This window comes from Phascolarctos cinereus, unplaced genomic scaffold (assembly GCF_003287225.1).
Source record: "Phascolarctos cinereus isolate Bilbo 61053 unplaced genomic scaffold, phaCin_HiC Scaffold_2;HRSCAF=192, whole genome shotgun sequence".
In the NCBI taxonomy this organism is placed as follows: Eukaryota; Metazoa; Chordata; class Mammalia; order Diprotodontia; family Phascolarctidae; genus Phascolarctos; species Phascolarctos cinereus.
This window is the reverse complement of record NW_027555625.1, coordinates 242,916,130-242,929,338: the sequence shown is the minus strand read 5'-3', so window position 1 is coordinate 242,929,338 and position 13,209 is coordinate 242,916,130. Positions and strand designations below refer to the sequence as shown.

Genomic DNA, 13,209 nt, shown 5'->3' with positions numbered 1-13,209 from the left:
CTCCAGAGAGAAATCTTTATCTGCCCTCTGTACCAGCAAGGATAAAAGCCAAATACTAACAGAGGTCACAGGTTTCGTTTATGCAATGCCAGGAAGAGAGCAGTGAGCCAAGTGACGCCAGCTGCGCCGGCGCAGTAGGCCTTCTGAAGCAATGTGCGCTGTCCTAAAGGCGCCTGCGCATTGGTATCTAACCCGGTTAGGAATGAAGGGCTGAGGAACTACGTCATGGGCGACGCTCTACGTCTGCCCTTTCGGCGCCTGCGCGTTCTGTTGCCGGCAAGTGGAAGGGGGGTGGTGTCCCTTCTTTTTCCCTAGTGTCAGTTAGCGCCGCCCGCACATCGTGCTGGTCGCCGGCACCATGAAGATTTGGACGTCAGAGCACGTTTTCGAGTAAGTTTGGGGCTGTAGTATTGTAGTCAGAGAAGAGGGAAGTGGGGGACGCGGAGGGGCAACCGAGTGGGGATGAAGCGAACCGGCCTCCTCGGGCGCGCGCCCGACAGGGAAAGGGAGCACGAGCCGGGAGCGCGCGCAGCCGAGGGGATGCGAACCCCGAATGTCCGGCGAGGGGTGAGGAGGGAGGCGTCAAGGTCATTGCCGGGGATGGGCCTCCGGCTTAGTCGCCTTCTCGAGGAAAGCCCCCTCAGCCCCCTCTCCTCGGGACAGACCCCCTGCCCCAGGCGCCCTGCTCAGGCTTTCCGCCCTAGAGAGCGTCGGGAGTGGGGACAGCCCGGTTCCCTCGCCCGGGACGTTGTATTCCCTAAAGTTTGTGCTTCTCCCTGGGCCGCCCCGATTTCTGCCTCTGTTAATGTATGTCTCCAAAGTGTCCTTTGAGGTTTCGGGAGGGACGGCTGGCGTGGCCGCGGAGCATGTGCCGGCTGGTGTCAGAGACGGGGAGGCGGGAAAGGTGCTGGCCGCGGCAGCTCGAGAGGTCGCCCGACTTGTTAGCAAGTTCCACACCCAGGAAAGGAGCCTTGTTGCTGAAAACAATACTTTGGTTTGGTGTGACATAAGGAGGTATGACGAGGAGGAAAAAAATTTCGCCTTCCTGTTGACTTAACTCCACCTAATGCACCTGATGATCTACCTGCAAAAGCAAGAGCTTTCATTATTGCTTATTTTGGACGAGGCAGTGTAGTCTTACTCCCTCTCCTCCACCCCCAAAGCTACAAGCTGTAACTTATTTTCTTCTTCTTTTCCACCACCTTCATCAGAAGTCTAGCAGAAAACCCCTTCTTTTTTCAGCAGAAGTGGGAATGAATATGTTCAAATCCGGCCTCAGACACTTGATACCTACTAGCAGTGTGATTCTGGGCAAGTCACTTAACCCTGATTGCTTCACCAAAAAGCAAAAAAAAAAAATGGGAGAATATGCATTTAACTGTTAGACTTGATTGATGTGTTGTTTGGTTTTGCTGAACAGCGTTTCTTCCCTCTTTTTTAAGTTCTTTGTTACAAGAGACGGTTTCCTTGGTTTGAGACAGAGAAGGGATATTTTTGGAAATGAAGGTAATGTAAAAATAAAAAATCTGATTAAAAACGTAAATGTGATTGAAAATATTTCATATGCATCAGCTGTTGAAAAAGATGTTCTCTCTTGGCCTGTTTGCATTTCTGAAGGTGAGAGTTAGCAAAAGGTCCTTTTTTTGGAACTTTGTGTTTTCTGATGTTATTTGGTTAGGTAGGCAGAAATGTCCTTACAGTTAAGGGCATAGAATTTTTGGTGGAGAAAATAAGTTTAAGATCAAGTAGGTCTTTGGTGAATATGCAGCTGCCACTACCAAAACTGTAAAAGGATGTATTTTTTTTCTTAGAATTCTTGAGTGATAGTCTCTAAGTGCTTCTCTATTCTCTCTCTCTCTCCCTCTTTGCTTTTTGGTGAGGCAGTCAGAGTTAGGTGACTTGCCCAGGGTCACACAGCTAGTAAGTGTTACGTGTCTGCGACTGGAATTGAACTCAGGTCCTCCTGACTCCAGGGCCAGAGCTCTCTCCACTTCACCACCTAGCTGTCCCCTGTTATTCTCTAAACATGACATACATTGTAAGTGAGAATTTCAGAGAAAACTTTTTCATTTTGGTGACCCTTACTTGGATGAAAAGTAGATCTTGAGGCTACAAATGAACCAATCTTGGCAGGTTTGTGGAGAATTTTAAGTATGGGTTATATAGTAGGTAATCTTCTGAGGATCCATGATTTCACTGCTGTGGGCACCAGTTAGTTCCACTGGTAAAATCACAACTACTCCTCACCTCATTATCTTGCTCTTTAGCTAATCTTAGATCAGTTGTTAATTGGTAATTGTTTTTTTAAAGCTTCAGAAGCTTTGAAAGGGTCCTAGAATAGCTGTGTGTTTCTCTTTGGTATTTTTTTTTCTTCCAGTAATAAAAATAGCTTTACAAACCGTATATCAGTTTACTGTTACCATCCCCATTTTACAGATGAGGAAACTGGGGCAGACAGGTTAAGTAACTTACCTAGAGTCACAGAGTAAATTAGTATCTGAGGCTGGATTTGAACTCAAGTCTTCCCGACTCCAGGCAGGTCCGTCATTGTATCACTGTGTCTCTTCGATGTCTTATCAGTATCCTTAGCGTGCTGCTCAGATTATCCATCTATTGTCTCTCATTCTTGCTCTGTGATCTGTCTACCACCTTTTCTGATCATACATGTCCTCAGTGATGTCTTTTATGCTACTGCTACTTCTTGCTACAGACTTACTGGAGCTAGTAACATGCTTTAGCATGTTTATACCTCCCTTATCTCTTTCCATTAATCATTGACTTATAATTTTTATTCTTTTGAGATCATGGTGTAATAAATTTTGGGAATGTGGATAAGTGGTAATTTTTTCCCAAAGAAAAAACCCAAAGTATGGTCAGATTTTTGGAACAGCATATCCAGAGAATGCAGGACTTTTTTCATATAAGTTCCTTGAGGGCAGAGACCTTGTACCCCAAAGAGTATTAAGGAAAGAGAGAAAAGTATTCATGTGTATAAAAAATATTCATAGCAACGCTTTTTTGTTGTAGCGAAGAACTGGTTGCTTCGTTGTTGACATTCATTCTCAAAAGAGAACTAAAATGATCTGACTATGTTAGAGCTAAGTTACAGTGTGTCAAACTGTGGCTGACAAGACCAGTACGTGCACAAAATGGTCTACCACAGGTTGGGCACCAGTAGTCCATGTGAACATTTTGGGTAAATTCTCTAAATTTATGCATCTCGAGTTTCTTTTGAGCTACTTCAATTCTGCTTTGCTCACAGAGCACAGCACCTTCTTTATTAATGGCACACCACGCTGGGCAGGCCTGTGCCAGTGTCTCAATGACACAAAATCAATTTCAGAGTTCTTCGAAGAGACCTTGAGAGTGTCCTTGTATCACTTCTACTGACCACCATGTGAATGCTTGCCCTGTGTGAGTTCTCTGTGAAACAGCCAGAATTGTGTTCTCTGAAGAGAAAGGACCTCAGTGTCCAGTACCTTATGCCGCCAGGTGATCTTTGAATTGTCCTAAGGAAACTATAGTTCTGTCTGGCAAAAGAAGCACAGCACACATATGAAAATGTGACCTTGACAGCAGAGTTGATGAGGACAGAAGTTTTTCTTTGGAAGTTATACAGTATAAGTGGAGATCCAGTACAATCCAGTCTAATCCAATAAACATTTATTAGTACCTGCTATGTGCCAGGCACTGTGCTGAGTGCTGGGAATACAATTAATAGAAAGAAAGATAGAACCTGCCCTCAAGGAGCTTTCAGTGTAAAGGGGGAGGCAACACAAAAGGAGCAGGGGAAATGGTGAGGCAGAAACCAAGGCCGATGGGAGAAGGAAAAAACAGGTTTGAGGTCCAACCCTGAGCAAACCACCGTCTAAAGGAAAGGAGTTAGAAAGTGAATGATGGGGAAATATGAGGAAAAAAGACTGAAATTACTCAAGATCTCAGGAGAAAGAAAATCCAGTTATTGACCTTAAGTACAAGAAGATAAATCAACCAGGAAGATATAAATAAGAGAAGGGAATATATCTTTTAGATTATCTAAACAAGTCTATAAACATCTTTATAAATATTTCAGCACAAAGGAAAAGGATTCAGATCTGATATTCGGCAGAGGATCCCGTGGATTCCCAAGAGAAGAACATGTTCCCAAATGGTATAAAAGAGAAATAAGAATCATGAAAACAAAATTTATGACCTGCAGAGTGGAAATAATCTGAAAACTAGAAAAATTTTAAATGATGCTAGCTAACCTCACCAAAAATAAAAACCAAAGAGAAGACAGCTGGTTGCAAAAGCAAGTTCACAGAAGTGAAGGAAGATCTGGTGGAAGTATTAACATTAAAAGAAAACAATCTGCATGCAAACCAAACATTTCATCTTGAAGACAGGATGAATAGAGGCAGATTCAGAAGTCTTAGTTTCCCTAAAGAAATAATGAACAGTATGATATAAGCAGTAATACAAGAAAACTGCCCAGGACTTCAATTGAAAGACTCCACAAATCACCTACAAGAGAAAGAAAAATAAAATTATTATGCAAACCCCAAGTCACATGTGGTTAAATTGAATGATTGTGATGACAACTAATTTTGCAAATACCAGGAGGAAAATTTTGAAATATAAACTGAAAGAAATTCAAGTAACACAAGCCTGTTCTGCACCCACCAGAAACCAAGAGGGGTTTGGAATAGTTTGTTTCAAAGAACAGGGGAGTTCACAGTGCAACCCAAGATAACATCCCACAAACTGATGAGCATATTCATCAGTGAAGAATGATGGCGTTCAATAAAAGTAAAGTTTTTAAAACATCCGACAAAGAAAATCAGCTGTGAACAAATTATTTACTTTGCAAGTACCCCAGACAACAGAAATACAAGAGAAGAAAGAAGTGGAAGGAGGCATTGATTGTAGATGTTTTTTGCGAGGAGTTTAGCTATGAGAGGATATAAAGGAGATAATAAGTAGCAGGAATGTATGGATCATTAAGTGAAGGTTTTCTGAGGATGGGGGAGATAGGAGCATATCTGCAGGCAGTAGGGAAGCAACCAGTAGACATGGAATAGGGATGATGGAAAGGCAGTCAGCTGAAGAGGATGTCAATCAGCTAGCATTTATTAAATATCTGTTGTGTGTCAGACACTGCTAAGTGCTGGGGATACAAGGAAAGGCAAGAAAAATAGTCCCTGCTTTCAAGAAGCTTGCAGTCTAATGAAGGAAACAACATGCAAACACCTATATCTGTGTATATCTGTCCATCTATAAAATAAATTGGAGCTAGTGTTAAGAAGAGTGCACTAAGATTAAAAAGGACTGGGACAGGCTTGCAGAAAATGAGAAAGTCTTAGAAAGACCTGAGACTTGAAGAAAGCCAGGGAAGTGAGGATTCAGAGATAAAGAGAGAGTTCCAGGCATGTGGTTAAATTGGATGATTGAATAGGGAATAGCCAGTGAAAACCTTCAGACTGTTGATGGAGTGACTATTAAAGAACCTTCTAGGAGTAAGGTGTTATTGGAGTATGTGGAGGAGAGTAAGGTTTAAGAAGGCTGGAAAAAGAAGGGGGCTAAGTTATGAAGAACTAAGCCAAACAGAATTTTATTTGATCCTGAAAGTTCTAGGAAGCCATTGGAATCTATTGTCTTAGTAGATAGAGTGTTTTTCCCTGGCAAAAAGAAGGGCCACCCCTTCATGTGAAATGGGTAATGGAAGAAATAGTTTCAGAAGCCATTCTTAGTAAAGTGACATGAGAGGAGAAGAGGAAGTGCTCTGCAAATGATCTCAATTTTTTCTGTGAAATGTGAGGCAAGGTCATCACACCAGGTTCTGGGGGAAGGGGCACTGAGAGGAGTGTGGAGGGGAGAAGAGGAGGTAAAGGTATTGGAGGGATGAAAATATTTGGAGAAGAGGCTGTGATGAGTGGGATAGTGAATAAATAAGGAATGAATAAGGACAGTGGAAAAGGATTGCTGCACTTGGGGGAGGGTCTGGTTGAGACTATGTAATGTATTTGTGGTGGAGCCCAGTGAGCATGGTTTCATCAGAGTTAATATTGAAACATTTATGAGTCTGAGCATAACAGGTAGCAATTTTTTTTAATCTAGGTCGTATTTTGAAAATTAAATTCAAAGCTCAACGTATTTATTTTTTGTCATTTTAGCTTCATGAGATTGAATGGAAAAGGCAAACAAACAGTATAACAACATAATTTTATCTGCTTGTTTCTATCACTTATAACTTAAGAAATATGCATTTTGGTATGTTTTATATAAGTCAAGATAATAAAAATTAACTTTTATATTTTTAAACATTTTTCATAGAAACATTTGTCCATTATTGTAGTAAAGTTCCAGAAATAAAAATGCTTGATTTTCTTGAACTCCTTCAGAGCCTGCTGTTGAATATTTTCTGTTCTAGTAATTTAATTAGTCTATATGATCCATGCTTACTCTTAGAGGTTCTAAAGGCAGTATGATATATTATAACAAGGCAATAATAATATAAATGCATTCTTAAATCTAAGAGATTTTTAGTATTCAATTATTTTTTGGTCCAAATTTGTAATTTCATTGACTCATAAAATTATTTGAATGCTTAGTGTATTGTGAGGTTCTTGGCGGGGGGGGAGGTGAATGTGTGTGGAATTGAACAGATTCACTAATAGGATCAGAGATGAAGCTGAAAAACATATTAGAGCCACCTAGTCCAAGCCCCTCATTTTCACAGAGGAGTAAATAAAGCCCAGGGAGGTTTTAACTTGCCCATAGTTCCGCAGATAGTAACTAGCAGAGCTAAGATTCAGATCCCAATTCTTTGACTTCACTTTCAACTGTACTATACTGCCTCTATAATTAAATTGTGTAATAGGTAAATTGGATAAATGTGATCATTGATACTGTTATACTTTACAGAAAAAATTGAAGTTGGTATTGCAATTATCAGACTCAGAAAATACTCCCTTTCCCCCAATAAATTCATGCATCTTGAATTCTAAAGAATGATGTTTTTAAATTCTAGATATTCCAGAATATTCATGCATATGTTTTGATTTTTGTTTTATTTTGGCAGCCACCCATGGGAAACAGTTACAACAGCTGCTATGCAGAAATACCCAAATCCTATGAATCCAAGTGTCGTTGGAGTTGATGTATTAGACAGACATATAGATCCCACTGGGAAATTGCACAGCCATAGACTTCTCAGCACAGAGTGGGGAATGCCTTCTATTGTAAAATCAGTAAGTACATTTCTGCTCCATATCACCCCTGACTCCTGACCCTCTCCCATCCCCACTCCTTTTTTTTCCCTTCATCACTCAAAAAATCAAAGGCAGATCTAAAGATACAAAATCAGAGTGAAAGGAGTTTGGTTTTTGCACAGAATTGGTATTCCTATATTGATTGTGAATCATCTCTTTTCTCCATACCTGTTTGATAAACTAGTTTTAGAACTTCTCCCTTACATCCAAGAGAATGTACTGGTACCACCTGACAAATTCTAAAAAGCTAGGACAATTCTTTTTCCTCTACAGTTTTCATTTATGATTTCTCTAAATACAGCTCTTGAAAAAAGCCTCTTGGATTCAAATGGAACTACCTGACCATGCCTTTAAACCCAAGTCACTCTGGCTAGCCAGGTCCTAGCCCAGGCCTCTCTTGCTTATTGTCTGAGTTTTGATGACCTTGCGTGTAAATGGCAGTTGTTTTCTATTCTGGCAGAAAGTCTGAGGGTCTTCCCCTCTCAGATTGATTCTTTTGTGATGGCAAACTAGGCCATCTTTTGTCTCAATTCTTACCTAGCCCTTAATCATTGAATAAGCTTTGCCTCAGACAAATATACCTGGGAAAGATCTTAGCTTTTTTAAAAGGATAAGCTCCCACTGCATCCTGGACCATCACCAGTCTTCTTGACTTAATGTCTTACCACTGGACTAATGACTGGAGGAGAGAGTGGGGCTGATAACTTTGCACATCTCTGCCTCATTTAAATCCAGTCCACTCTCAAGTCAAGGCATCACTCTCCTGATGTCAGTGGTCCTCTTTGAGAACAAGAACAATCCTCCTTACATTTTGATTTCTATCATTCACCTGATTTTTAATTACCTCTGGGAAAACTTCCCTAATCTAGGAACATCATCCATAGTGCTGATTCCTCTTAACTTCACAGAAGCATTTCCCTTCCACCCTTTGTCTGTTTCATCTTGTTTTTAAGATCAAAGAGATGTTAATGTTTTTGTTTTGAAATGAGCCACATATTCATTTTCAAAATAATATACCGAAGATGCTCTCAGAGTGTGGCATAGCATCAGACTCTGGGTTCCAATCCTAGCTCTGACACCAGTGAGTCACTGCTTCTCTTGAGCCTTAGTTTTCTTCTCTCTAAGATGGAGATAATTACACTTGTACTACCTACCTCAGAAAACTATTGTGAGAAAAGCGCTTTGTAAACCTTTAAGTGCTTCGTGAATATGAACTTTTATTATTATTATTATTATGTAATAATTGCTGGTTAAAAATAGTCATTAATTCTTAATATTTCTCTTAGCTTATTGGTGCAGCAAGAACCAAAACATATGTGCAAGAACATTCTGTAGTTGATCCCATAGAGAAAACAATGGAGCTTAAATCCACTAATGTAAGTGATTTTTTTCTTACTCTCTTTTATTTTCGATACTGAAATGGTATTTATTTCTGCTTAGCTTTTGCATATGGGGGTAAATAGTCTTTATGGGACAGGTAGGCAAAACAGTGGATAGAGCACCGGACCTGGAGTTGGGAAAACTTGAGTTCACATCCAGCTTCAGAGACTCTGTTGTCTTGGGCAAGTCACTTAACCCCTGTCTGCCTCAGTTTCCTCAACTATAAAGTAGGGATATTAATTGCACCTCCCTTTCAGAGTTGTTGTGAGATGTAAATGAGATAATAATTACAAAGCACTTAGCAGAGTATCTGACACACAGTTAGCACTCCATAAATGATAGCTGTTGTGGTGGTCTAAAAAGTCAATGCATTTCTGGCATTGTTTCTGCATGTTTTCTCCTCTGTCCCTCACTAGTACTACTTTAATAATCTTGAGTGTTTCTGAGTAACAGAGGATTTAAGAAAGATATGCTTATTTTGTATTTTCTAAGTTGGCCTCAATGAAAGACAGCAAGAAATTTATGACTGGTAGAAGATAAACTAACATTATGGTACTTGGAAAATAACATTTGAATTTGTTTCAATTTTAATAACTTATCAATTGATAATTTGGGGGTTTTGTTTTATAGATTTCATTTACAAATATGGTTTCAGTAGATGAGAGACTTATATATAAACCACATCCTCAACAACCAGGAAAGTAAGTAAAACTTTTTTAGGAAATCTCGTGCTTTGCTGGATTTTCAAATTATTCTAGATATTTCTAGTAGTGAGGGAAATGAGCATACTTAAACTGTCTAAATGTATCTTGCTTCAGGACCATTTTGACTCAAGAAGCCATAATCACTGTGAAAGGAGTGAGCCTTAGCAGTTATCTAGAAGGACTGATGGAAAGTACAATATCATCTAATGCTAATAAAGTAAGTTATACTGTATTTCCATTTATTGACTTTTACATTCTTTGGAGTTTTCCTGCCTTTTCTAAAATACCTCTGTGCACTTATTAATTTACTTTTTAAATTATTCCTTCAACAATATAATAAGCAAAAGGTTTGGGAAAGGGGAACATAATGTATTTTGTACCTGTACACTTTTTTTTTTACTAATCTGTGTTAAATATAAAAATGTATTTATTTACTAAGTGCAAACCATTACGCCAGTTTGGTGCTGGGGCCACAGATGTAAAAAATGGGTTCTCTGTTCCCTCACACATTACCATCCCACCTTGAGTATGTTATTAATAATAAAAGGTGCAACCATGATTTCATTATGCATTTTTGTGAATGTTTTAGGCAAACAAAATGGAAATTGTTTGACACTTAAATTATATCCAAGCTAATTGTTTGTTATTAGAAGTAATAGCTAATGGTTATATAGTACTTTACACATATTATATTATTATATCTTTTGATTATCACAACAAACCTGTGAGATAGGTACTTTATAATTATTGTCATATTACAGATGAGGAACCCGAGCCTGGTAGGTTAAATGACTTGCCATGTGGTCATACAACTAGTCTGAAATTGGATTGGAACTCAGGTCTTCCTAATCATTTTTAAGATTAATTTAATCATCAGCAGGCATTTCTTAATCACTTACTGTGTGCCAGGTATTGTGCTAAGTATGGGGGATTCAAAGAAAAGAAGTTAAACTGAGAGGGTAGGTAGGCACTGACAGCTAAGGACGTTTGCAGAAGTGGGGATTTGAGCTTACTCTTAAAACCACGGAAACCAGGGGGCAGAATCTTCTGGGCATGAGGTACAGCCTTATGCAAAGGGAGCTGAAACTTCATGTTTGAGGAACTGCAGTTAGGCCTGTGTAGCTGGATCTCAGAAGGTATGGAGGGGAATAAAGTGTGAGACAACTAAGTAGGGGTCAGGTAATGAAGGGCTTTAAATGCCTAACAGAAAACTTTATTTTTGATCCTGGAGGTAATAAGGAGCCACTGGGCTCATGGAGCAGAGTGGTGATATAGTCAGACCTACATTTTAGAAAAATCATTTTTGGCAGCTGCTGGGTGACAAATTGATTGGTATGGGGAGAGATTTAAGACAGAGACCAGTTAGAAGGTGTGTAGCAATAGTCCTGATGAGAGGTAATGGTGGTTACCTTTGTTATTATTCAGTGATGATGAATGTATGTTGTGAATTTTTTTAAGGGTCGTGAAGCAATGGAGTGGGTAATTAACAAATTAAATGCTGAGATTGAAGAGTTGACTGCTTCAGCAAGAGGAAGCATGAGGACACCTATGGCCGCAGCAGCATTTGTAGAGAAATGATAATGGCTATTTATATGAAACATTAATAGGTCCACCAGGTTCTCCCCAGGCTGGTAACATATTTATTCATACTTGGTATTTAAGAGGCATATCTGTATATTAGATAGGTATTCAGTTAGCTTGGAGAAGGGCTGCAACTTCTGATGGAAAAAGGAGAAGGTGCAGGGCTTCCCAACATACGGGATCAACTGGAATTAACATTACCTGAAAATACCATGCAATATCAAGTTTCCAATATTCGAAGATTTAAGGATATTTTAAATGGATACCTTGACCAGAAACTGGCATGTTGAATCTCATAAGGTTGAATTGACTCTACCTGGTTTTGGACCAATTCCAAAATGAAGCAGAGCTACCTTTTCTAGCATGATTGCCCAAGCGGTTTTCATGTTGTAATATCTTTCTTTGGAAAGAAGGAAAGTATATTACTTGAAATCCAAATGCCAGCCTTTTATTTGTACAAAAGTAATTGGCTCTGAAAAACCAGGGCATTCTGAATTGGTACTTAAGTGATATTTTTGTAGTGAATTAAAGTCTTTAAAGTGACATATATAACTCCCAGTGCAAACCTGATTGCATTATATTACAGAGTACTGTTTTGATTTGCCAAAATTTTGTGATATAATACAAACAAGATCTGTCTTGATTTTGCATTTGCAGAAATATGTATGATTTAGGATGCTGAATTGTGGGCACATGATGTTCACTTTAAAATTTGAAGAGGAACCAAAATAAAAAATAAAGTTATTACCTGAATTTAAGAGCATCATAAAATTTCAGCTAACAACTATTTGCATCTTTTAAGCATTTCACATGATGCTTACTTAACTTATGCAAAAATTGCCATGACTGAATCATGCATCAATAATTGCTATAGCATGATAAGTCAAATTATTTCACTGTAAAATAGTTAATTGCGTCTTTTTATTGTAGCATAGTAATTGACCACAAACAAGTCTTTTTTTACAATGCATATCCATGGATCATTTGATTTATTTCTAGTCTGATTTCAAATATAAATTCTAGGTACCTAGCTCTCTTTATAATCCAATGGTCCACTGCCAAAAGAAGGAACTTAATCACAGCTAACCACTAAGGGAAATTGCACTGAAGCTTTTATTTGTGGGAAGTCCATACTTTTGGTACCAGAGGGCCAACTGGAATACCCAAAAGCTATTCCAGAAAATGTTATATTTTGTTTAATATTTCAAAGCAGATAATTGTTGACTGCTAAACAGTATTTTCTGATTCTTGTAATTATTTCTATGATACTAAAGTTGCATATGGAATATTTTGAAAGGCAGTTAGATTTTGCCTTTAACTATGCTTAACATAAGTTGGAACTTCTGTAAAGGTTTCCTATAGAAAAAACTATTGTGTATGTACATAAGCCGCAGAAATATAAGTTTACCAAACTATTTTAAAATGAGTATTTTTTCTATTTAAAATATTGTTTAGCTTGAGACTTTGTTGGTACATTTGTAAAAACAACTCTCAGATCCGTTAAGGTTTGTGATTTTTTTTTTTTGTAACACGAGGTTGTTTTTACAACTGAAATATTTCAGCTAAACAAAATATACCAATTGTTAATACTTGATAAAAGTTGGCTGTGTGTAATTTCTGTAAGTTGAACTTGTTCAGAAAAAGGTGTAATGCTCTCAGGATAAAATATTTCTAAACAAGGTTTTCTGTGTTTTTTCCTGATCATTTTTCAAATTATCTTTAATCTGCTATAGTTCAGTAGTTGCCAAAAATGTGTTCTTCCTCTGGGGAACAGAAGCAGAATTAATTAATTCAATTTAGAATCTCAGATTTAACAGTAAAGAATAGGATTTGCCGTCATCCAAAAAACACCTTTCATTATGATTTCCAATTTTCTATTGACAATCAGATTAATGTTTCTATTAAAATATCCCTAAAACAATGTCTTTGAATTATGCAAATAAAGGTCAAAAACCAAAATTCATAAAAATCACCACCTGGTGGCTCTATCTTATGTGTTACTGAATATTTGGGGAGGGAGGGAGGAGATAAGAAACATTTATACCAACTATACCTGGGGAGTAAGGGAAGTTTTCCAGATTTGAAAATGAATTTAACTATAAAATGTTCTTAGTATTTGCTACCTGAGTTTTATATTTTATCTCTGGTTATACTACTTAGGACAATTTGGCCTATTTTTAGCTCCTAACAGAGGGTCTTGAATTCCCCAATAAGATTCTCCTTTGGTATAGTGTACTTGAAGTAGATTTTTTTCCCCTTCTGTTCCCAGCACCTTCTATTTTGGTTATTTTATT

The 13,209-nt window shown here is 38.2% G+C and overlaps 1 protein-coding gene across 1 annotated transcript; it reads left to right on the top strand.

The window, feature by feature from the left end:
- The first annotated feature begins 248 nt into the window (after window positions 1–248).
- Window positions 249–12,887, top strand: PRELID3B (PRELI domain containing 3B). The gene is made up of 6 exons (XM_020981474.2): window positions 249–390; window positions 7,061–7,229; window positions 8,537–8,626; window positions 9,261–9,331; window positions 9,449–9,551; window positions 10,793–12,887. Exons 1-6 carry the CDS (start codon window positions 359–361, stop codon window positions 10,910–10,912), a joined length of 585 nt encoding a protein of 194 aa, XP_020837133.1. The 5' UTR covers window positions 249–358; the 3' UTR covers window positions 10,913–12,887.
- The last annotated feature ends 322 nt before the right edge of the window (window positions 12,888–13,209 follow it).